The sequence below is a fragment of the Notothenia rossii genome, assembly GCF_949606895.1.
Source record: "Notothenia rossii genome assembly, chromosome: 7".
In the NCBI taxonomy this organism is placed as follows: Eukaryota; Metazoa; Chordata; class Actinopteri; order Perciformes; family Nototheniidae; genus Notothenia; species Notothenia rossii.
Genome location: NC_136905.1, coordinates 54,592,912 through 54,619,503, shown reverse-complemented (window position 1 = coordinate 54,619,503; position 26,592 = coordinate 54,592,912). Strand labels below are relative to the sequence as shown.

Sequence of the window (26,592 nt, the reverse complement as noted above, 5' to 3'; positions counted from 1 at the left end):
TGATCTGTGTGTCTCAAATAGTGAGATGTGTTGATCTTCAGACCTTAGAGTGAAGACTTCAGGGTCAGGGTGCCTTATGTATATTTAATCATTTATTTTCGTAATATTTTATATATTTAGAAATACATTTTGTTTTAACTAATTAATTACACATTACCTCCAAAATGAAAACAACATGTAACTGTTTTGTTGTCTCTCAAATAGCCCAATGTCTTATAATCTCTATGTAATACGGTGGCCCTGAAGTGCAAGACACCACAGCATTTCAGAAAACACTACAGCATTTCAGAAAACAACACAGCATTTCACAAAACGCTACAGCATTTCAGAAAACACTACAGCATTTCACAAAACGCCGCAGAATTTCACAAAACACCACAGGATTTCAGAAAACGCTACAGCATTTCACAAAACGCCGCAGCATTTCACAAAACGCCACAGCATTTCAGGAAACACCACAGCATTTCAGAAAACGTCACAGCATTTCAGAAAACGCCACAGCATTTGACAAAACACAACAGCATTTCACAAAACACCAAAGCATTTCACAAAACACCACAGCATTTCAGAATTTCACATTGGACGGAAAGGGTATTCCTTTAGGGACAACACTTCTTGTTTGTGATTGGACAGAGCCAGCGAAGCATTGCTGTGATTGGTTGTTTTTGCTGCCAGTCAAGAAATGGGGCTTCGTGATTGGTCAATGCCCGACAGCGCAATATGTCCCAACTCATCAGCCGTTTGCACACACTAGCTCGTAGCTCCTCATATGTGTTCAGAAACTCGACAAAAGTTCAAGTTAAACATGTACAAAACACAGACTGTTTGTGTCATGGCGAATACAGTCACTGCTTTGTTTATGTCTGTATGACGTTGTTGTGAGTGTGGACAGAGCAGCTACAGGTTAGTTTAGCCTGATGGATCCGATTCCACTCAGAAAACATGCATTTTAAAAGCTTTTCGCCTGCCGTCTTGTCTGCAGACTTATCAAAGCGTTAATTCATGGTTTTTACTAACCATTATCAGTATGTAGTTACTTCGGCATCACTTTGAAACGTGTATTACAATTAAATCACGGTCAAATATGTTCATTTTATTGTAGTTGGTATCTCCCATAGGATTTACATGGAGATACGCCACAGCCCCTCTCCAGCGCATCTTGTTTGAATGACAGGAGCAAACACAGCTGACAGCCGCGGTGAATATCGCAGACGTATGTTCTCTGAGGGGAGGCTCACCTAACCACTCTGAAAACCCCTGATCTAGGGGGTACAACTCTAAACACCCATATGAAAAAGATCGGTTTGCATTTTATTAATCAAATAAGTATGTGAACATTTTCATTAACCTACCATAGCCAATAACAAATAAATGTAACTTATTTTATTTTTGTTGTTCATTCATATCTTATTTTAACAGTTAACATTTATTTATGCATATTTTTAAATCTCTCCAGTTTTAAACGATATTTTTGGTTCACTGTCCTATAGTAGGCTATACATTGGAATGATTTCAAACCTGTTTTTATTTATCCTAATAATTATAAAGGTGTGTCTTGGAAATATTTGTTTACATAATTGTGATCAATACGTTTGAGACTCACTGAGATCATTTAGACTAAAGTGAACTATCTAAACCCTCAGATTCCTTTACCTCACTGAGCCTCTCAGTCTGACAGGACAGAACTCTCCCTCCACATTATTGTAGAAACAGCTTCTTATATCCGTTAGCGCAACCGAAGCTAACAACAATCCCCGCCGGTACCGGTGCACCCCCTCTCTCTATCTCTCTCACTTTGGCTGTGAGCTGCGGGCGCCTGAAGCCAACATCCCCCACTTTCATCACTACAGCGCCCATCGTACAGGGCAAATGGAAAATGTAACCGGGGTGAAAAGGGTGTTATCTTTACTTAATTATGAATGTTGTTACATCAAGGCTGAAAATTCTTTTTTTTGGTATTGTATTAGTATTATATCTTGTAGAAGTGCAGATCCCCTGTCATCCACCAGGGGGTGCTGCAGCACCCTCAGCACCCCTACTTCCCACGCCCCTGGGCTAAACTAACCTGTAGCTGCTCCGTCCACTCTCACAACAATGTCATACAGACATAAATAAAGCAGCGACTGTATTCACCATGACACAGACAGTCTGTGTTTTGTATATGTTTAACTTTTGTCCAGTTCCTCAACAGACATGAGGAGCTGTGAGCTCTGAGTTTGTGCTAACAGCTAACGGCTGATGTGTTGGGCCAATCACGAAGCGTCATTTCTTGACTGGCAGCAAAAACAACCAATCACAGCAGTGCTTCTCTAGCTGGCTCTGTCCAATCACAAACAAGAAGTGTTCTCCCGAAGGAATACCCTTTCCGTCCAATGTGAAATGCTGTGGTGTTTTCTGAAATGCTGTGGTGTTTTCTGAAATGCTGTGGCGTTTTGTGAAATGCTGCGGCGTTTTGTGAAATTCTGCGGCGTTTTGTGAAATTCTGCGGCGTTTTGTGAAATGCTGTGGCGTTTTGTGAAATGCTGTGGCGTTTTCTGAAATGCTGTAGCGTTTTCTGAAATGCTGTTTTGTTTTGTAAAATGCTGTGGTGTCTTGAACGTCAGGGCCACCGTAATATTATTTGTATAGTTAGCTACATTCATTCAGAAAGAAACATTATATGTGATAAATTCTTGATATACATTTTTCGATAAAATTTGACAGGCTTGTTTGTTTCTTGCAGCCCGAACATTGCTACTGGTTGATAGAAATGCAATTGAATATGCACAGGACACCACACACACACACACACACACACACACACACACACACACACACACACACACACACACACACACACACACACACACACACACACACACACACACCTTCCTGGCTGTCAGTGGAAGAAGTGAGCTCACCGTGGCCTGAAGGCTATGCAGACAGGGTATGGTTACACAGACCAAAACACACAGCTCATAATACGTCCACTGAAACTCTAGAGCTGACGTGCACAACATCAACATGTTCAGTAATATACATATCTCTAGACAACTGAAGGTATTATACTCATTGTCATTTTGACTGTACAGCGTATGCCAGGACATTTGAGACGAATGACAATTGTGTATTACTACCTAACCTTATGTAGGTTCTGTCACAATGGGGCGCTTTCTGTGGTTTCTTGTCAAAACTATTTGACCAGTATTCTTTTCATTCATTCCATCCGTCCATGGGTGCAATTGAAGTGCACAATATCTGTGATAGCTGCCTAATAATTAGTGGTGGAAAAATTAGTAAGAAATGTAACTTAAGTGAAAGTAGCACAACTACAGTGTGACAATACTAATAGTGATACCCCTTCTAAAGCAGGACCAGTGCCTGTTTGCGAATAAAGTTTTCCGGTTTCAACTGCAGTGGCCCTGGCTCTAAGCTCCAAAAACTGGTTCCATTAAACTATTTGCTCAACTGCGTAAATTGGAGGCTAGGACGGGATTTACGAAGACACAACAGTTCACAGCAAGAAAGTTGGAGAAGCAGTAGAGTGAGATCGGAAAATGGCTAGAACACAACCAGACATATATTTAAAAATGTCATGGAACATTAACCAAGCATACATGGGACATATCATTATTTTTCACTATGACTATCCTTTTGCTATCATTGTTGCGTTAACAGCGGAATTCACTCCCGCTTCACATTATACAATCCTTCATTTAGGGTGCTATGCATTGTCAATTAAAACTGGGGAAAAAAATACATTTTTGGTGAAATATGCATCAAGGGGTGTTACTGCTGTGACAGTCTAACCGTAAATTACTTATTCCAAGAAGCAGCTAGGGTTAGGAAAAGGTAGGTTGAACACCGGTGGAACATGAGCAGCATACCACTCTAGCGGTCAGATAAATCCACTGTCGCATACTAAAAGCCACGTTACTAGTACTCTTTGGAGTACAACGTTGGAGAAGTCATTCTTGCAATTCAATCTGGCTTCACAAGTTCAACCAACTCCAAATAAAACTAGCCCTAGAACAGAAATCAACTCAGTGGAAGAGGGGTGTGTGGAGCTCTTAAAGATCTCCTATCATGCTATTTTTAGGCATATATTATGAGTCTCAGAGATATATATATATATATATATATATATATATATATATATATAAAAGATGTCTATGATGTGTTTCGCTCAAAATATCAAACAGATCATGCATTTTAGACATCCCTCATATCCCTCTATTTCAGGCCTGCTAGATAACTGCATGTTCTGGTTCCTTAGCTTGAAAAAAAGAAAAAGAGGAGGGGGAGCTAATGCCTGCTCAGAATTCTACGAGATACAGCTAAATGCTGCCGTGATTAAACGTCATCACGTTCCAAACCACATCAAGGATTATTTCTGAAACAGTATGGATCCAATGGCCTTAGTAGTGAATATTTAACAGTAGGCATCACCTGGGAGACATGTTTGGAAGACTCTTGATTCAGCCCAATAATCACAAACATTTTCATAGCATACAACACAAAAATGGTAGAAACCAAAGGAAAAGCAAATGAGGAGAGAGACATTTTACAACTGCTTCAAATATATTCAGCATGACAAAATGATAGAATATGTAGATGGTTGGAAACTAAGCTCACACACACACACCATGTAAACTCATTATAGAAAGGTTACTAACACGAAGGAGAAAAGAGTCAAGAGGAAAGGCTAAATATCCTCGGGGGAAAAGATCCAGATGTAAACACCTGGAATAAGGAGTCAAGGAATGTTAGCCTAGCTAAGCATAAAGACAGGAAGCGGGGGGAAACAGCCATCTGGCTTAATCTAGAACTAATTAACACTTTGTATTTAGTTTGTTAATGGCAAGAGCAGGGTGCACTGACTCTGTGTATCCTGCTGGAGTCATGTCGTCTCATTGAGGTCTAATTCAGGTCTGTTACAATCATGGCTGTAGTGTTTCTCAAACCTTTTCATGCCAAGGACCACTTAACCAATAAAAAAACACTCACGGACCACCTAACTCCACAAATATCCAAAAACACATAGTTTTTCTAGAACAGATTACAAATCACCTTAACATTGTACAAACAAGTGGCAACATGTGTGATGAAGGTGTTGGGCTGGGCTATATTATGCAATCGAAATTAAACTTAATCTTGCTCCATTGCGGAAATATTCCCGCGAGAGTGCGGAAAACTTAAATTTATTTATTTATTTAAAATGTGAAATTTTACCAATATAGTCACGGACCACTAGGGGACATTCACGGACCACCAGCCTATAGAGGGCCGAATCAATGAGTTCCAAATCTCGAAATAGGTTACATTTTAGCATTTCCGTGCTCCCTAGTATTGAAATAAGCAGTTATTTGATTGTCTTTTTGACTACATTTCCGAAATAACGTTTATGGTTAAAATAAACTTACAACATTTTACCTTTTGTTCTGTGACACAAAACACATCCTGTTCACAACCTGTGAACTTGTGAAGCTTTTACGTTTTTTTTTACGTGAATGAGACTATTAAACTTCATGACGCTGATACTTAGCCGCCTTAAGCTTAGTAAAGTCATGTGACCGTGGTGTAGTTAGTTAGACATATTTACCTCTGCCCGTTGCATTTAAGCTTCGACAATTATACAACTAATGTTAATATGTGGAAATTCAGCTACTAAACAGAAAGTGTAAATATCACATACTGTACCTATGTTTCCCAAAGATATTTTTTTCTGCAATATTTCAAAATCCGAATACCATTGACTTTTCGTCGAGTGAGCTTTTTGATGCTAACTCCCTGAGCTTTTTAGATTACAATTTCAACAGTTTGTAAACATTCACCGGGCAAAGTGAATACAATACAAACGTTTATTGTACAGTGCAGTGAAAAAAAAAACTTAATTTAAACTTAAAATTAGCAACTCATTCAAGAATAGAGCAAAAGCAAATAAGAAATAAACACAATATCTTTTGCACCTCAACTGTCCAAGGGTTTAGGTCCTTTCAGGTAACCAATGGGTAATGTTACAGATTAAGTGACTGCTCTGGGTTGTGTGTGTGCATATGTGTCTGTGGACTGGGCGGGTCTTCGAGGGCAAGGGAGTATAAGGAAAGGTTGACAGTCTGCCTGCGTCCAAAGATAGATCACATTTTTCTGACAGAGGATGCAACAAACTGTTCAAGCTAAAGACATCAACCAGCTAGGGTTAGGGTTATGACAGGGATATAATGTTTCTGAACTGAGAAGTAAATCGTTGGAGATCAGCATCCATAGGAATGGTGTACTGACGGTTCATCTTCTTCTGGCGTTTGTCTTTAGACCTTCAGCTTTGTTGAGGTCAATTGGACCACGGTTGCCATTCGGTGGCCGGTGTTTGGGGGAACTGGGGATGATGTGCTCTACGGATTGTTGCAACAACAGCACAGGATCATCATTTTATTCACAAGCAGCTGCAAATATTAGCCCGTACTGCACACGTCCTGGCGCAGTCAAAATGTCTAAAAGGGTCCGTCCAAACCAAGACAAATGAAAAGCATCTCTCTTCCACCAATCAAGAACCACTGGTGATTTACCAGTGGACAGAAAGGAATGGGCTAAACCAAAGGAATATAGACCCTATTTACCAACCGGTACTGTAATCATAGAAAATACAGTGTTTCATCTGTTGGTTAAACTACGTGGGAAAGTTATCCATGAGTCTAACAAATATCTCAAAGTCTGTGTTGCTCTTGCAGCAGCAAACAAAACAGCAATCCAGGAAGCAGAGATAAGAGCAAATCCAGCAACAGTGGACCCTACGGTACGACAAAAGAAATATGACGTTGCTGATCCCGGTGCCAATGACAGCAATACGATGATGCCCGTCACAGTTAAACCTGATGCTAGGCCCGCCGAAGCAAGGACACAAAGAGATCTCTGCTCTGATGTCTCAGCTTCTGAAACAGAATCTGAGTGCTGTGGTTGTCTGGAGAGGCTGAAGGAGGACAGTGAGGATGAGTACTACACTGAGCAGAGGATCACAGAATGGGTTCTCAAAGTCAACTCCAGCCTCTTCTCAATAGGAAACGATGAGCTAAAAAACTCAAAACCTGTAGAGGAGCAAGATGTAACGACTATAAAAATCATCTACACTGGAGACTGAACTGTAATAGTATTGGTATTATGGTCCAAATCATTTGAACTAATTTTCCATCATGTGATTATCTCAAATGTCAGGGGAAATAAAATATTAACAGGACATCAGCTTTTTTTTGGTCAAACTAACAATTCCAGGAAGGAACGTAAGTACTATTACTGAATTGCTAGAAATTATTGCTAATGACAGACCTACTAGTTTTTGTGAGAAATTACATCATTATAAAACCAAAGATATATAGTTCCACAATGATTTTAGGAAGACAAAGACGTTTCCAGTTCATGATGATTAAACCTCTGCTTGGGTTCAGGTTCAGTGAAACTATAATGGGGATTGCATTACATCAATAAATCTGTATCCTAATAAATAATGCAAATAGACTGAACTGTATTCCCCAATAATTTAATGAGGCAGTTTTACTTGTAGGGTTCACATGAATAGATAGATAGATAGATCTTTAATTTGTCATTGTACAGGTACAATAAAATTACAATGAACTCAAGGTGCCAACACGCAACAACAAGACAATATGAAAACAACAAGACAATATAAAAACAACAAGACACTATAAAAACAAGAAATGGGACTTAAATAGACATGATAGGGAATATGTACATAAATAAATAATAAATTAAATTGCACGATTCCCCTCGTATTGCACGGAAGGCTTATATAATTTAAATATTAGCAGCGTTTAGGGTCAAGCGTGAATAGGTCACGCTTGGATTTATTTGTTCTGCAAGGCTATTTAATGTCAAGACAATTTAAGGGACAGGGAGATATGTTGTAATCAGGTAAGTGAGAACACCTGTGGGTCATGGCTTTGTCTCTGTTTTGTCAGCTTTAAGGTGGCTCTATTTTAGATGTTGTTCTTCTTCTATAAGTTTATAAGTACTGTTAATATATTTTATGTATCCAAAGAAAATTAGGTAATGGACATCTCAATTTGTAGAAGTGTTGAGTATACTAGGTTTTTAGTCTTTCTCTTTGAGTCTGTTATAGTTTTTTTAAGCTGTGAAGTTTTGCACAATATGACTTTTCATTCATTTAAGTAACGGACAACTCAACTCTTTTCAAAAATTATAAATCAAAATATATCAAATTACCCATCATTACTCTTAAAATCACTGAAAAGGTTATTTTAAAAATTATTTTAGTGAGTGAATACCAAGCAATTGACATTATAAAAACAGATTAATCAACAATAGAGATACATTGCCCTGTTTTTCCTCCCTTATTCTGATGATTAAGTTGAAAAGATAAATGTAATACAATTAGTCAAAAAAAAAGAACAAACATAATAATTTCTACATATTTCAAGCATTAGCCATTTTGCCAAACTCTTTCTGACACTACACAGGTGGAGCAGGATGTCCCAGATGTAGCAGCCACCCCCATCACATGCTCCATGAGCAATCGGTTATTTTCGGCACTGGCGACATTTCAATGTATGTTGTGTTCTACTCAGCATGCTGATTTCACACTTGGTCAGCGAGTTCTGTCACACATCCGTCACATGAAACATGTAGTTCTTCCTTCCAAGACATGTGACCAGGGTTTCTGTTACCCGGTATTGCCCGAACACTGACCGGAAAAATTGAAGCACTAGTTAGCACTAACCGCACTCATCGCAAGCAACAAGAAGCATTGCCATAAGGACAGCTCTTTGCGATTATGGAGGCTTCAATTTAATAACTGCAAAGTCTTCATAAGTGATTTTAGCTAAATCTATTCCTAGGGGGCCAAACTGGCCAAGGTAGCATTCAAGCTGGCAGCAGGATGCCTTAATTTAAATGAGATGAGCCAGATAGGCCTGCTTATATTTTGGTTTGTTTATAAGTGTTTTTTTCTGCTTTAGTTTACCTGGGGAATAAGTTGTCCTTAAACTGAGCGAGATTCTTTGTGTTTAGAGTTACAGCGTTGGCTTGCGTAATGTATATATTTTTAATTCCACCCTATTTACGGGACAGGCTTTTATTTGAAATAACCTGCATTTGATAAGATATAAATCTACATGCATTGATTATAGCCGTCCTATCAATTGATTTTAAGGTCAATAATAAACACAGATGATATTTGACATGGAATTCCTCCGATTTCTCCTATTTATCTAATTTGTCAAGTGTCATAAAAACGGTGCTTGCTAGCAAATGGCTAAATGAGACTACTAAACGCCATTGAGCCGGACACTCGATGACGTTTAGTATAAGTCCACATTTAGCTTAGCGGATATGACGTGCAGCCATTTGACTATGATGTAGTTTTTATTGTGGAAATATCTGTTTGATTTTGTGTCAAAGGGGCTTCCCTAAGTGGTAGGGGGAAGAGTGCAGCTGGTGGCCTTTTCATTTTTTGTCCCCTGCACCTTTGACATCCTAAGACCACCACTGCCCATACTGTGCTAGCAGGAAATCAAGGAACAAATGTCCCCTTATAGCTAAATTAAACCTATTTTTTCCACAGTAAAGCATAATTACTGCTTGTGGTATGCTTCTTCCAACACAATTAGAAAACATTGTGTGCAAAATGGAGCACTGATTGATGAATGATCAGACACTACGATTCACAAATAGGTCACCTTACTCATTTTGGGGGATTTCACACAGTACCATTCTGGATGTTGTAGTCTCTACTAGTGATTTTTTGAGGCGGCCCAACATCTTCACTTATTAATTGGAGAACAAGGACCCCTTAAAGCAGAGGACATGCATGGTCATACACACACAGAGCCGTCCTCCAGAGGTGGTGCAGCAGCAGCAGCAGCAGCAGCAGCAGCAGCAGCAGCCCGCACACCACCTCACTGTTTCTATGTATGTGCGGGCACAGTGCAGACAGAGGTTGTAAACATGGCGGCGGACGGGATGGTGCTCACCAACCACGACCATCAGACCCGAGTGGGGATTCTGACGGGTAAGGACACTGTGATAAAATGCAATAAAATGCTTCTCTGCAGTGCACCTCTGTGGCGTTTTGTCGTCGGTTGCCTGTGCACGTCGGTGTCACGATACGGGCTGTCTTCGCCGTCGAGCTAGCTATCGTTAGCCACTATGCTAAGCTAACCGGTTTCATTGACTTGTCATTGCTTTAACGTTAGCTGCCTGCCTTTTGACAGGTCGCACAGATGTGGGACTAGTATGTCGCGATGATATTTGCAATTATGTAGTGATGTTTATACCGTTTATATTTACATGTGAACATGGCTGTCATATTCAGTTACATACTATGTAGCTACACGACATTTATATTTGAATCAGTGTCAAGTGAGACAGTAGGAAAAAGAACACCTAGCAAAGACTTTCAAAACTAGGTGGCTATTCCTTGGCGAGCAAGTGCTGCAATGAGTTTTTAACTAAGATTTGTGCTTTTATTTTGAAGGCAAACCCATCGTACTTCCCATTTTTCTCTGCTGTGTCTGGTCACCTTTGCGTTTATATTTCCAAGCAATGTAGCGATACAGAGCCTACATGAGCTGCATTATTCATGTCCCTTTGCAGATCCGCTCTGTTGTCCGCTATTGGGGGTGCTCTTCATTAACATTTATGTATATGGTTCCTTTGACGGCCATTTCACACGGGTTTAATAGAGGACTTTTCCGTCATATCAGAAATGCACGTTTATTAATCATAAATCGTGCGTTTGGAAGCTATTAAAAGCTAATAAGAAGCCAAGGCGCACTGCCCAGGCGAAATGCATGATGTTGTGTAGGTTGTTTTAGCAGCTTCGCTAATTAGCTCGGCTGATGTTCGCCTGTGAGTCGTGCGGAGGAGGACTGGGACCAGTATACAGCCGTGTGACAGCCACCGGTCGGTCACCAGTACCACTGCTTCTCCTTGCCAAAGCAGGGGAAGACGTGAGAAAAATGCTAAGCGGATGCTCCCCAGCAGCTGCTCGGGAAGCCTGTCGTGCTTTTGATAAACTAGCATCTCGGCTAGCCAAACAGCAGTGTGTGTGTGTGTGTGTGTGTGTGTGTGTGTGTGTGTGTGTGTGTGTGTGTGTGTGTGTGTGTGTGTGTGTGTGTGTGTGTGTGTGTGTGTGTGTGTGTGTGTGTGTGTGTGTGTGTGTGTGTGTGTGTGTGTGTGTGTGTGTGTGTGTGTGTGTGTGTGTGTGTGTGTGTGTGTGTGTGTGTGTGTGTGTGTGTGTGTGTGTGTGTGTGTGTGTGTGTGTGTGTGTGTGTGGTTTAAATTAGATCTAAGCTTACATAAATGGAGCAAAAGGTGTCGAAAAGATGAATACATAATGATGTGTTGGTACTACTATAGGCAAAGTCACAGGCTGGTTGTTAAATCAGCAGTCAAACCACAGATATGAGATGTTCCTCCTGTGGTTACTGGGCAGAAGGAGCCAGGTTCAAGCTACACAGTGTACGAGGAGTGCTAAATTTAGCTGAAATACTTCAGACAGAGGCCGTGTTTTTACCAAAGAGCTCTGTGTCCAAAGGGGAAACCACTTAAAGGGCCAGTGTGTGGTATTTTTAGGGGGAGCTATTAGCAGAAATTAAATACAATATTTCTACCTATTTTTATCATCAGTGTATGATTATATGAAACTTCAATGCTAGATGCTGCCAAATCCTACATATAGAACATGAAAGCTGGGGAAATTTGATATTTTTAGCATTGTAAACTAATTCCATTTTAAAGACACAAACCAGCAATTAATAGATCCTAGGAATGGGTGTTATGTATACAAGCCTGATTCTTGTATTTTACTCACTGAAAACACAATCAAGCAACACATATGAAAACCTGTGTCCACAAAGGAAATCAAATTGTTTCCAATGAGGAATTGGCAGAAACGACTTTCTAGAGGAAAAAAAACGCTCCTAGCGTATTTTTTGTGAGCGCTTCGCCATTTATGTGCGGCCACTCCGAGGAGTTGATGTTGAAAATATTCCAACTTTTTAGAGATGCGCTGTAGAAATTAAATGAGAAATTTGTTTGGCATAGATATTATTACTTTTTGCTGGTAATTATCATAACAGAGATTTTAAAAAAGCCAGTTTCTTTCTTAGGATATCGACCAGTTATTCAATGGATGTTGCTGCCAGTGAGTGTTGAACTTTTATCGTTATACGCGGATTTTCGTGCTCGCTCTAGAGCCAGCCGGTTGGTGTTGAAAAACACAATGTTAAAATTCCAACCTCGGGAGCAATTTTCTGATAAAATGCTTGGAGGATGCTCTGCTTAGTGCCCTGCAAGTGCCTTTCTTTTGGAAAAAGACAATATGTGGATGAAGGGCCTAAGGTTAATGAACATTTGGGGCTAGTAACCCCAGGGAATCAGTGTCTGGGGACTCTGTCCTGGCTGGTTTTCTCTGTGTATGCTGCTCGGGATGTATGTGACACACAAGCGTACACAACTCATGTTCGGAGAAACCTTAAAGAAAGGCATCAGTAAAATGGAACTTCTGTGTGAACTATTCATATCTTAAGCTGCACTGTAGCTTTTTATTCATGTACTTTTTATTATTGTATTTTTTCTTTTAATGTTTCTTTTATTATCTTTTCCTTTTTAATGACTCTTTTTAAATGCCTTTGTCTGAATGTCTTTCATGTTTGTAAAGCACCTTGAATTGCCTTGTGTTGAAAGGTGCTATATAAATAAACTTGCCTTGCCTAAGTAACCATCAGTGAAGACTACTGTAGTTTACTTCAAGATGGTCTATTTGCAGTTTCAAAGTACCATGGAACATGCCTACAACATGATTCGCCTTTGAAACACTGACATTTTTGCACCAAAACTACTTGGTTATGTTTAGGAAAAGATCATGGTTTTTGATGAAATAAATAAATGAATCCAAGAAGTGGTTAATCTCAGAGGTGTTAGTAAAGGTAGTAAAGTGGTTGTGTGTTGTAACCTCTGATACTGGAAATAGTCACTTCTCACTTATTTTCACTCGTCACACCGTCCTGTAAATTCTCACTAGCTCACCAAGTCTTTGTTAATCTGAATTGAAAGTACCTGAACACACAAGGTTTGAATTTGACTGTTCGATGTATTTTTTGTCTATCTCTCCGACTTCCTGTTCATCTTAGGCTGATCTGACAATATAGGCAGAAAAAAACCCAAAATACAAATTATAATATTTACTGTGGAAAAATCTACTATCTTAGTAAGTACAATTTACTTTGAGGGACAGATGGGGAATTTTATTTTTATTTTCTCAAAAATAAATATACGTCAATCTCTTGAGAACCTATACGTTTGAAATCACACAAGCAGCAATGGCTTATGTTACGGGGTGGCCCCTTCCCATGTCCTTCATTGCATGTTCAGTGTGGTTGGGGTTTTCAAAGACCCAACATTACGTTTGAACAAAACGTAATGGTCTTGTAATGGATATATTTGACATTAAGAAAGATATAGAAAAATCTAGTTTGGGTGGATCATTGAAATAAAGGGAAGGTAATGTACGTTGTACTAAATTGTGAATATATTATGTATGGGCTAAGGTGCCTCTAGCTAGTGTCAAAGCCAAACGACTTTACAAGAGTTAGCCGATACATTTTAAAATATTATCAATTATAAGACATTTTTATTGACACTTGTAATCTCTGGAGGGAACAAAGGGATTTTAGCCTTTGCAGACCATTTACACAGAAACCTATATAACACACGACAGGAAAGAGAAACCCCCAAACATGAGTATCAGATGAGGTTGTACCCTTTGAAGACAACCAGCGTATCGGTGATCAGTTTGATTTCCATATGTAGTAAACAGCATCATTTTCATCGTGCTGGAGGTGTTTCTGTTCTGTAACCTGGACTCCCCTCTCTCCAGTGAGTGACAGCTGCTTCAGGAACCTGGCTGAGGACCGCAGTGGAGTCAACCTGAAGGACCTGGTCCATGATCCCTCACTGTGAGTCTACATAAACAGCCTCACTACTAATGAATGCACTCAGAAGAATTCATAAAAGCATTTGATTATTTATATAGAAATGACTCTTCACGAAAAAATAGTTCATCTTGTAATTACAAGTATGTCATAGAAAACACAAATACATGTATTTTAAAGTGTTCTTTGCAATCTTACTCATAAAACACATTTTTCAACTCACTGTTGAACCTGCATTAACAAACAGCTTTAACTGTGTGAACTTTACTGCATGTGTGTGTTTTTTATTTGAAGACTGTAGTAGCACGGTTAACAATAATTTTTCTGTCGTATTAATCCTTGTGCTTCAGCAATCCATGTAAACTTAGTTGTATGGTTATGATTGAAGGTGATCACATAGAGCAGGGGAGTCAAACTCAAATACACAGTGGGCCAAAATACAAAAATGGGTACTAATCGAGGGCCGGACTGGTTCAATGTTTATTGCAAAAGTTATTGAAATGAAGTTATTGCACATATTAAACCTGGAACTAACAAAGCTTAAATTATTTCCTATAAAAACAACATTAAACATTAAATAATCAGTTGCATTCATTTCTTATGGCTCTATCTGCAGCTTTTCATCAGTCATTTCTTATGATTACATTTTTCCACAGGCCAACAACAGCTTCAAAAAAACTATTTCCCCCAAAGAAAAAACCAAACATGCCCTGTTGTCGTGAGAGAAAAAGTGCAGAAGGAAACATCCATGTAAACTCAGTGTGCTGCTCTGTGATGCTAGCTCAAGCCAGATACTTGGCATCTCATCTTGGGTGCAAGTTCATCAATGTTTGGGCTCAGGCTCTGAGCTGAAGAAACCCTCAGGATTGAGTGAAGGTGTGCGTGCAATATACCGGCGGGCCAGATCTAATAGTAATTAGGAATTATCCTGCGGGCTGAAATGAAATCCACCAAGGGCCTGATTTGGTCCCTGGGCCTTGAGTTTGACACATGTGACCTAGAGTTAAAAGAGTAGGCATTAAAATAACTCTGATGTAGTATTTACAATAGCACAAGCTAGCGAGTTAGCTATATAATACTAATAGGCAATATGTCCTTTGTCTCAATTTGTGGACTTCTGCGGTTGCAATTGCTATTTTGAGTGTGTTTACACTGGGAATTATAACAAAATGCAGTGCACGATTAATGGTCTTAACATTCCACTTCACTTACGTTGTAACCATAACTTAAACATGTTTACTAAAGCAAGTCAAGACATTTGTTATTTACGCATGGAGCTGCCAGGCGCCATGTTGACATATACCTCTGACCTACATTTTCTGATGTGTACTTTATCCTACTACTGCTGTGAGGTCATCCGTGTTAGCCTCCAATCTCCCCCCCCCCCCCCCCCCCCCCTCCTCCCCCCGCAGATAGCACTGTGAAGTTATCATGTTAAGGACATTCTGTATGTTGAGATGCACAGACTACATTCCAATTTTTAAATGTCTTGCCCACTGATACAATTTCAACTTAATCTTACTAAAACAAATCTCATTAACAGTAACAGGTTTATGGATTAATAAGATCATATTAATGTGAATAGCAGCATGTCACACATTTCTTGACTTTTCCGGAAGAAATGATATGCAACATATCTATATAAAACACCGAATGTGATTTACATCAACACTTCCCGACATAAGGTGTAACTGTCTGTGCTGTTCTGTGGGATTTAAAATGTGTTTTAAAAATGTGCAACCAAATTGGATGTAAATACATGTATAACCAATGTTTTATTTGAGTTTTGCCTCTGTGTTTCTTGTCTTTTCTGTAACTTTGTGTGGTGGTGTTCCCACTGAACAGGTCTCTCTTGAGAATGAGACCTTGTGTCTCAATGAGATTCACCTGTATAAATAAAGGCTAAATAAAAAAAATAACCGTCCATAAACTTAGCTGACTCTAACTCTCTAAAGGTAACAACATCTAAATATGTTTTTGATTACAGTTGCAATTTTAATACATACACTGAACAAAAATATAAACGCAACACTTTTGTTTTTGCTCCTATTTTTCATGAGATGAACTGAAAGATCTAAAACATTTTCTATATACACAAAATAACCATTTCTCTAAAATATTGTTCACAAATCTGAACAAATCTGTGATAGTGAGCACTTCTCCTTTGCCGAGATAATCCATCACACCTCACAGGTGTGGCATATCAAGATGCTGATTAGACAGCATGATTATTGCACAGGTGTGCCTTAGGCTGGCCACAATAAAAGGCCACTCTGAAACATGCATTTTTGCTTTATTGGGGGGGTCTGGGGGGGTCAGAAAACCAGTCAGTATCTGGTGTGTGTTCATTGTCCAAAGCATACGCCTGCCCATACCATAACCCCACCACCACCATGGGCCACTCGATTCACAACATTACCCTAACCCTAACCCTCACCCTCACACCAGATACTGACTGGTTTTCGGACCCCGAAATGGGGGCAAAAACAAAAGTGTTGCGTTTATATTTTTGTTCAGTGTATGTTATTTAGGATGATAAATATTTGACATCATATAAAAAAGGTTTTGCAAATGTATTTCTATATGGATTTCTTTGACATTTGTAATCACTTTCTTCCTGTGCATTGAAACATCTTATTTTATAGTCATTTTAAATGGAAACAAAATCTATTTTTGAAGTCATTCTTTGTGCATAGATTATTGTTGAGGCTGATCTGGCCCCATAGAATATGGTCTGCATGGTTGACATACAGTACACATGTGTGTCCTCTGCCATCACACTGACTCGGTCTCACCCTGCAGGCTGGGAGGAGTCATAGCAGCCTACAAGATCGTTCCAGATGAAATTGATGAGATCAAGGTACGTTTCTTGAAGTCGAACTCACCAGCAATCACATGACTCAAATTCAAATAAAAATAAGTTACAATTTGTCGCGGAAAAAGTCTGGACTTTGGTCCACACTCAAAAAAGTTTCAGTCTGTCGCAACGCTGGAGAAAACCAATGGCTTATTCCTCCTGACATACTTCCTGAACCTTTGCTCTTTGGCTCATGTTTTCAGCACTTTCAGGGACCATCAGTCTATTATCAGCCAGCTGGGTAGGACGCAGTTCACAGGACGCAGTTCACAGGACGCAGTTCACAGGACGCAGTTCACAGGACACAGTTCACAGGACACAGTTCACAGTTCACAGGATACTGTAGATGTGCAGAGAATCACATCATCAACATTTTGATAGGACTGGCACTTTTTAAAACTCTTTAAATATATAAATATAATGAATATTTCATATTTATAAAAAAAAAGAAATCGATCCACAATGCCTTTTCAATTCGCAAATAAAAGCTGGATTTAGAAATGCCTATTTGTATCTTTTAGAAAGATATTCACAAATGTGTTTGGCTTATTAGCTAATGAATTCAGATCTTTTTCTCTGTTTGAACTTTGATACATTCTATATTAATAATAGATTTAATTTGTTAGCGCTTTTACAGGTGCTCAAAGACGCTTTACAGATAATAGTGAAGAGAAAAGAGAAGAAGGGAACAACAAATAAATATATACAGTAGTTAAATTCAAATAATACAAAAAAAATCACACATTAAAAGCCAGATTGAAGAGGTGAGTTTTTGTGATTTTTTTTTTTTTGTTTTTTTGAAGGTGGTGAGGTCGGTGCAGTCTCTGATGGGTTGTGGGAGTGAGGCTCTGTCCCCCCAGGTCCGGTGATTGGTGCGGGTGGGGATGGATAGGAGGTTGGCTTCTGATGAGGGGAGGCAGGGGGAAGGGGTGTGGTGGTGCAGCAGGTCTGTGAGGTAGGGGAGGGGCCTGGTTGTTGAGGGCTTTGTGAGTAATGAGGAGGACTTTGAAGTGGATTCTTTGACGGACGGGGAGCCAGTGGAGGTTCTGGAGGATGGGAGTGATGTGGTCTCGGGAGCGGGTGTGGGTGAGGAGGCGGGCAGCAGAGTTCTGGATATGTTGGAGTTTATTGAGGAGGTTGGATGGTATGCCATAGAGGATGCTATTGCAGTAGTCGAGTCGTGATGTGATGAATGCATGAATCAGGGTTTCAGCAGCAGAGGAGGAGAGTGATGGGCGGAGACGGGCAATGTTTTTGAGGTGGAAAAAGGCGGTCCTGGTGATGTGATTTATGTAGTGGTTGAATTTGAGCTGACTGTCGAAAAGGACTCCCCATATTCCCAGATGAAAGGTGTACACACAGGATGTTGATCTGTTGACAAAAAGAATCCTGAAAGAAAGGAGGAATGCATGGTGTAGTTGTAAACTGTGTGTGTTTCCATGTGTACAGGACACTCTCCTGGATTGGTGTGATGAGCAGCAGCTGAATCTCATCCTCACCACTGGAGGAACTGGGTTTGCACCCCGAGATGTCACCCCTGAGGTACAGAAGAACACAACTAGGCAAACTGTGTCAGAAGCCCAATACAACAAGCATTAGGTCACAGTTGATTGATCATCAGTGTTCCAGTTGGGAATGGACTGAATCGGACATTCTTTTTTCATTATTTCTCATTATAAATGCTAATCAAAATAAGTATATAAGTTTACAAATATTTGATTAAGAGATTACACACATTTTTCATCATCACCAATTTGAATATTGATTTAGGATTGGATCACTGAATTAATCAATTTATTTTATAAAATAAAAAAAAACAGACTGTCATAGTTTTTGGTTCATCTTTAAAAATGATTATATGGGGTTATAGTAACTGTACTGTATATATCAATATTAAATAAGTTGGATTTAAAAAAAAAAAGAGCAAACATTGAGCCTATAACTTGATCAAAACATAACAAATAAGTATTATTATGATTTAAAAACAGGAAAACTAAAGACTATGGTTTTTAGGATAAACAAATGATACAAAAATAACCAGTTTTATGTAACCAAGTACATTTACACAAGAACTATACTTAAGTACTATTTTTTTATTTTCATACTATTAATTCCACTACAATGATTTAACACTCGTAGTTATTTTTTGTGTATAAAAAAACACGATATGCTTATGAAATGTAATAAAGAAATGTACTTCTACGTTGTATTTATATTTTAAAAAAACTCAAATTGCAGCTTTAAAATGTTATCACATGTATTGGATTAAAACAGGATAGTAGAAGAACCATCATAATAATAATAATAATAATAATAATAATAAGATTTAGCTAAAAGAGCCACTCTGCATAATGTATACTTTTCGTTCTTTGTTATTATTAATTATTTTAATTTGAGCGTATGTTAAGTTTGATGTTCACACTTTTCTTACCTAAACTTGTAACATTTTGAATGTATAAGGTACTTTAAGACCAAAGAATTTCTACATAGTATTTCTACTATTCTATTCTAGTATTTCTACTTCCATCTCCTGGTGTTTTGTGTTGCAGGCCACCAGAGAGGTGATAGAGCGGGAGGCTCCGGGGATGGCCCTGGCCATGCTGATGGGATCACTCAATGTAACACCGCTAGGCATGCTGTCCAGGTGAACCCTTGATGTTTTCACTGCTGTGGTCACTGCCTGTCAGTTAGACACGCTGCCTACTCATTAGAGTGTGTGGTATGATATCTTGTGCTCTAACCATCTTTCTACTGCTTCCTCTAGGCCTGTGTGTGGTATCCGTGGTAAAACTCTGATCATCAACCTGCCAGGGAGTAAGAAGGGCTCTCAGGTAAGATCATGTGACTTTGCTCACCTATGCTTATCCTGAACTCTGCTAGAAAGAAAACATCTTATGAGATAATCTTCTCAAAAATCTAATGCTAATTACTTGAAATAATTCAATACAAAACCTACAATAACCCACTAACTGTGGAATATCATTTAATGTTAAATGTTTGTCATTTTGAAAGCAAATTCAATCGGGAAAATAAGGCATTGTGACTTTTGAAGGACTTGACTTGAGAATATTGCTGTACCTAACTCTAAACAGTAGATGTAAGTACAGAAGAATGCAAATTGAGATGCAGCACCACTACTTCCAGAATTCAGAAAGTGACTACATTTTACAAGGCTAAAACTTTGGGATCATGTCAAAACCACAGATTTCATTTAAAATGTTTTATTTCACTTTCACACTCATTATCTTGGGTAATACCAGTAAAAACATTTGACCATCATTTGAGGATTTTACAGTTTGATGAAACAATAAATCCTCACCACACTGTTTCAAAACCTCTATGGGTGGACAAGAGGAGGGGGCAGTAGCTCCTGAGTAGTGGGACAACATCATGTAGGGTGGGTTAGTTCCAAGCTGACTTCTGATGTCATTGCTTTGGTTTGTGTTGCAGGAGTGTTTCCAGTTCATCCTGCCTGCTCTGCCTCATGCCATCGACCTGCTGCGTGAGGCCATCGTCCAGGTGAAGAACACGCATGCCGCCCTGGAGCAGCTGCCCTCCCCCTCCCCTCTGCTGGCCAACATGCACCTCGACTCCAACATGCACACCATGGAGCGCGGCACCCAGTGCGAGGACGAGGAGGAGGAGGAGGAGGAGGAGGACATGAGGAGAGGGCGGCACGTGCACAACCACCACCACCACCACCACCTCCAGCACGGCTCCTCCCACATCACCGCAGCCGCTATCGCTGCCAAGGTAACAGCGGATGGGACATACATCAGTGCTGCTGCTGCTGCTGCTGCTGCTGCTGCTGTAAACCTGATAGATGAAACTTGAATGATCCCTGTGGGGAAATTGGGTCATTGCTGCTGCTGCTGCTGCTGCAGCAGCAGCAGCAGCAGGCAACTGTACTACACACAACTCTGTGCTCTAATGCTGCTGTAGGACTCCCAACAAATATGATCAAATATAAGAAATGACATATTAGTAAAACATTTCAATGAGATAGTCAGCAGAGCATTTCAGACCATTTTCAGAAACAGTCTTGGCTCCTTTACTTTCACGAATAAACAATTTGTTTCCTTTACTGTTTTTGAAGACACTATCCTTCAAAGCGCTGCCCCATAATTCAATGCATCTCCCATTCCCTATTGGCAAGAAGTTGACACCATGAAATACACAAAAGGAAACTTTTAAATAAAACAAAAATAAATGAAAATATATATGAAAATATAAATTAAAAAAAATAGGAATATAAACATTATTATAATAATGAAATTAATAATTTACAATGAATCTCTTCTCAATTAATAAGAGTTGAAACAAATGAATGGAAATGAACACAAGTTTATTGATAAGTAAATACATTCAAGCAGAAGTGTATGTCACACCTTATCATTAAATAATGCCTACTTTATTGACAATCATTTATTTATCCAGTGCTTTATTTATTATTTTAAATGTAATTGAACAATTTGGCCTCAATTGAGCACATTGACTGAATATGCTCTAGCCATAGTAGGATTGAACCTAGTCTGGTATATCAATAAGTCTCTTCCCTACAGTGTTTTCATTCATGGTCCATTTTGTACCAAGTACCGTAGCTGCAAAGGTTGCGCTAGACTTTTTCGCTGCCCGTCACAACTTTGCCGGGGGGGGTGGGGTTGGAGAGAGCACGCTCGTGAACTGTCAACGGAGGACTGTTAGCGCCGTGTTATGCATGCCCACCGCACCTCGTGGGATCGCGCACAGCGTAAAGCAAATACTCACAGACATTGCAATGATCTGTTCGGCAAAGTTAGGTTTGGAAACTGTATAATTTCCTTTTGGGCGGGCATGCATAACACCGGAGCCTCGCTGCAAGGAAACTGTGGCGCTGTTCTGAGTTTGTTCTAATCTGTCAAAATGCCGGACGGCTTTCAGATTTTTCCGTCATTGTTAAAAGAAAACTGTCATAGACGGAAAATATTCGGTTAATGCGACCTCTGCGTAGCTGCAACAAGTAATACCAACGCAACGTCTATTCCTACAACAATTTGGACACATTTTTCACATATGCTCTAATCCTATAATTAATCAAATAGTCTATTTTTATTTTGTTACTTTGTGAAACAATCTTTGTTTATTTGTCTTCAATATTTCCCACAAGAATAGCTCTTTGCCAAGTCTTTTTTGTACTAAGTATTGTAGTTACAGAAAGTGTTGATATTGCAGTCCATATGAAGAACATAACTGCTTTGAGCTGGTGCAAAGCCAGCACGTTAAAGATACTTTCACATAAGCCGATTCCAATTACTCAAAATGTAATGCCATGTAGAAGAAAAGTGGAGGGAGCATTAAGGATGTCCAAGGAGCAGCTTTGAAATATAAATGTCATATTTGTTGTGGTTCATTCATTCATTTCCCACTGTGAAGCACTCCATTTCAACTCATTCACCTGTCTGTTTACGGGGACATGTGTCTGTCTGTTTGTACCTACCCCGCATGCATGTGTGTTTGTGTGTGTGTCCATCAGACGAGCCATGCTGTGGTCATGGCTAAGGGGGCTCCCTACCTGCCCGGCAACACACCTGCCCCGCCCACTCATTTCACCTGCTCCTGTTCCCATGACCAGCAGGTGAGACACACACCTCCCCTCTCCTCTCATTGGTCGGTTCATCATGTCTTTCACATACACTGTTTTGTTCTTCATACCTAGATTACACTTATTTGAATCTGTCTGAAATTATTCAAATGTGTCTAGAGCTGCAAAAATATTCATTAATAAACCTACTATACATAGTGTATGTATATGCTGTCCCACACCAAATGACAGAATGAAAAAAGCAAAAACAAGCTAGTTAAGAAAGTGAAACGTTTGATAGTAAAGACCTGCATATTTTTCTCAGGAGTTGAGTGAAACCAAAAATAGCGACAAGGGGTGTGAAAACGTTTTTAGGTGGACTCCAACATGTCTGCTTGGTGTGTAAACTCTTTGATAATACAGTGGTGCAGGAATGATTCCTTAAACCTGGAAAGGAGTGAGCATTTCATCACTTCCTGTTCAATCATCTGAAAGTCAATGTTTTTTGAATGTGTTTTTTGTTGGATGCATGTTCTGTTTGTTCTATGACCAATACAAATATGCCAGTAAACACCCAACTGGTGAATGTCCACAGCTTCTGTGGCATACAATCAACCATAAAAAATCCCACTAAACATCATCAGGCCGAACATTAGCGGCCTTTAGCTTAGAAGTGTTGATGTAGTTCTTTTTTAATCCTAATATTAGCTATGTTCTTCTAAAGATTGCATGTTTGTCATAACAATTCTTGAAGTTAATTATATGTCAGTTATTTTAACAGCTTGTTTCTGCTGCCCCCAGGTGGTCAAAAAAAGTGAATGCAGCTTTGTATAAGAACTAATCAATTTATTTTTAAGTCCTGATTAAACTAATCAAGTGAATAAAGATGCATTTAAATCATGACGCTTAAGTAAGATTTGTCATAATTCACATTATGAGCTCACAACCAATGATGTTGCCAATTCATTACAGCCAAGGTCAATATAAATATTATTGCTGACAATTTGCCACAGCATACCATATCTTTTTTAGCAACGAGAGTAGTCTAAGTTGTAGTAGACCGCAAAACAACTGAAGGAATTGATTTGACTCCCATTAAGTACGTTTGTCTGTGTGTGTTTGTAGATCCCGGACTCTATCATTTCTCGAGGCGTTCAGGTGCTTCCTCGAGATTCAGCCTCTTTGAGCTCCACCCCTTCTGAGTCACCACGGGCAACACAGGCGACCTCCCGCCTTTCCACCGCCTCATGCCCGACACCCAAGGTACACACAAACTTTCTTACATGCACATACACATTAGCACTGAGAATAATCAACATTTTTAACTATACAAATATATTAAAAAACCTTGAATGTAAAGTGCAGCATATTTTTACATTGTAGTATGCTTTCCAAGATTCATAGAGCTTGCCAATCATTTATATTATTAATAAAATAACAACAATAAAGAACTGTTTCCCTATGATTATAGAGATGTTTCTGATTGTTTTTAAACTTTATTTTTATGTATCACTTATTATAGCAAACTTTATAAAAAGGTTGTTTTTCATTCAAATATTTTTGAGAATTGTTTGGTTCTAATGTAACCACTTCATCTACTTTGAACAAAGCGTAAGGAGTCTTGTGGATTGGCCTATTAAATGTGACTTCCAATACTGTACCAAATGTGGCTTTGAATTGGAATATTAATAGTAATATATGACCAAGTGTTCGACAGTAAGGACTTGTGAGTTGTTTGGAATTGAGTTGAAGTGAATGACACTGTGAGGTTTGGCAAACTGAAATATAAATATCTTCAAGTGAAATGTGTGTATAATCAGACACAAAGATTCTGGTGTGCCGGTTTTGACCTTCAAAGCCAGAATTCATGTTATCTATGATTCCATGTCTTGTATATTAGACATTATGAACAGATAAATCAACATGAATTCAATTGCTCAACTTTATTGTTGTGAATAAGTATTGAAATCATCTCCCATACATATTTGCATGAAATAATAACCAAGTATGGAATATGTGTCTGTCTCTCTGCAGGTTCAGTCCCGATGTGGCAGTAATGAGAACATTCTGAGGGCCAGTAAGTAACTGGAGACTTTTTAATCCCAATGGTACCGTTTATAGTAACATATTCACCACTTACTTAACCCCTTTCCCTGATTGTGTGTAGGCCACAGTGCAGTGGACATCAGTAAAGTGGCACGTCGTCATCGCATGTCTCCGTTCCCATTGACGTCGATGGACAAAGCCTTCATCACTGTTCTAGAGATGACACCTATTCTGGGAATTGAAGTCATTAACTACAGAGGTGAGTCTTCTGTGTTTTTATCCCCCTAATATTTGTTGTGATTGTTGTTAATATATGGTTTGCACTAATTTGACGTGGTTTGGCTCACTTCTCAAGACGGTTTGGGTCGAGTGCTCGCTCAGGACATCTATGCCAAAGACAACCTTCCTCCATTCCCGGCTTCCGTTAAAGATGGCTATGCGGTACGAGGTGAGACAACTAATATCATCTATTACTATCAATTCAAATCCAATGTAAAAATCCCATTGGCTTTTTGTCAAGGGAGCTCAGGTCGGCCTACAAAGAAACTTAATCATTGCACCACTCCATACAACATTAATGAAACATTATGTCAGGGACACAAATGTAAAACATAAATTACCATTTCCATTTGGCTTATCTGACAACTGCAAATGTCTCTGCTGTTACATTTATGAATGAACTTGTTCACAGCATTCTGTATGAAACTGTCCTCTTGGCTGTCACCTAAAAATCGATAATCATGGTCTAATTTCCATCGTTAACCTAAACTAACGTCATCATGTTTGTGCTGTAGCCGCGGACGGCCCGGGAGATCGCTTCATCATGGGAGAATCACAGGCTGGACAGCAGGTCAGCTATAATACACTAACACTGTGCTAATGTGGTAACAACCTGGAACCATTGCTTCTACTTTTAAAACTCCAATGATTTACATCAAGTATGGTGGAAAACTGCTGCTTAATAAATATCCTACCTTCACTAAAAGTATCGCTGCTGTTAATACTTTCAATGCAGCTACTACAATATGGTTCGATGGTTTGATTGTGCAAGCGCAATCACCAGCATCAAGTGATCGTTCCAAGGGGTAGTGTGTGTTTTCATAGATGAACTCTCAGCTACTCACTGGTGGCACAGTTTTGAAACAGTTGAGCCATTTACAACGAAGCATCATTTATCCTGTATTTGTGTTTGTGACTGCTTGCGTGCAGCCCACCCACACAGTTATGCCAGGTCAGGTGATGAGGGTAACGACCGGCGCTCCGATACCTTGTGGTGCTGATGCTGTGGTCCAGGTAGAAGACACAGAGCTTCTGAGGGAGTCTGAGGATGTAAGTACACTAGTGATGATAGAACCTTTGTAGTTCTACAGTAGATGTTTTGTAACAAATCATGATCTTGCTTATTTCAGGGCACAGAGGAGCTCGAGGTGAGGATTATGGTCCAGGCCCGGCCCGGACAGGACATCAGGTAAAGACATTCTAATAGAATCAAGTGAACGCTAATAACTATAAAAGCTACACAAGAAAGCCAATGATTCCTGTTCATGGCCGCAGTGTTTCTTGATCTAATACAATACTATGAATACAATTTGGTGTTCCCCAAAGTCCAATCCTTGGTCCTCTGCTTATAAACAACTTGCTAAAAGTAAAGCTTCAAATCCTACAAGACTTTTAGATGTATTAACACGTTCGAATACGCGCAAGCCAAGTCACTAGCATCCTACCAGCATACTTGAATGGTGTTCAGCATTGGATAGAAAATAACCATATTCTGTCATTTTTGGACATAAATGAAAACGGTTTTATGTTAAATCAAGATATCAAATCAAGAGAAAGAGGAGGTCAAAAATGTTGGCTCCATGGCTCAAATTGGATTAATGCAAAGAACAAAAACAAAATCAACCTTTCTATTTTGACAGCGTTTCAGAGTAAACAGCCATTTTATAAACTATATATCGCTATAAACCCTATTTGCAGCACATCATTTGTATGTATGTAAAATGCGTCTTCAGCAAAGAAAAGCTAACAGTATACATATTTGTGTGTGTGCACAGGCCAATAGGTCATGACATCAGGCGAGGGGAGTGTGTGTTGGCTAAAGGAACACATATGGGCCCGTCAGAGATCGGCCTGCTAGCTACAGTGGGAGTGACGGAGGTCAGCGTGCACAAGTTCCCTGTGGTTGC

The 26,592-nt window shown here is 39.4% G+C and overlaps 1 protein-coding gene across 1 annotated transcript in view; it reads left to right on the top strand.

Moving 5' to 3' along the window:
- The first annotated feature begins 9,485 nt into the window (after positions 1 to 9,485).
- Positions 9,486 to 26,592, top strand: part of gphna (gephyrin a) — a 36,642-nt gene continuing 19,535 nt past the window's right edge. The window contains exons 1-16 of the mRNA XM_079692809.1: positions 9,486 to 10,018; positions 13,889 to 13,967; positions 16,746 to 16,803; positions 18,250 to 18,342; positions 19,350 to 19,444; positions 19,565 to 19,631; positions 20,251 to 20,553; positions 22,313 to 22,414; positions 23,486 to 23,623; positions 24,395 to 24,437; positions 24,528 to 24,665; positions 24,762 to 24,854; positions 25,201 to 25,256; positions 25,616 to 25,735; positions 25,816 to 25,874; positions 26,461 to 26,587. Coding sequence (XP_079548935.1) covers positions 9,814 to 10,018; positions 13,889 to 13,967; positions 16,746 to 16,803; positions 18,250 to 18,342; positions 19,350 to 19,444; positions 19,565 to 19,631; positions 20,251 to 20,553; positions 22,313 to 22,414; positions 23,486 to 23,623; positions 24,395 to 24,437; positions 24,528 to 24,665; positions 24,762 to 24,854; positions 25,201 to 25,256; positions 25,616 to 25,735; positions 25,816 to 25,874; positions 26,461 to 26,587 — 1,776 coding nt within the window. The 5' untranslated portion in view covers positions 9,486 to 9,813. The remainder of the gene's footprint in view (positions 10,019 to 13,888; positions 13,968 to 16,745; positions 16,804 to 18,249; positions 18,343 to 19,349; positions 19,445 to 19,564; positions 19,632 to 20,250; positions 20,554 to 22,312; positions 22,415 to 23,485; positions 23,624 to 24,394; positions 24,438 to 24,527; positions 24,666 to 24,761; positions 24,855 to 25,200; positions 25,257 to 25,615; positions 25,736 to 25,815; positions 25,875 to 26,460; positions 26,588 to 26,592) is intronic.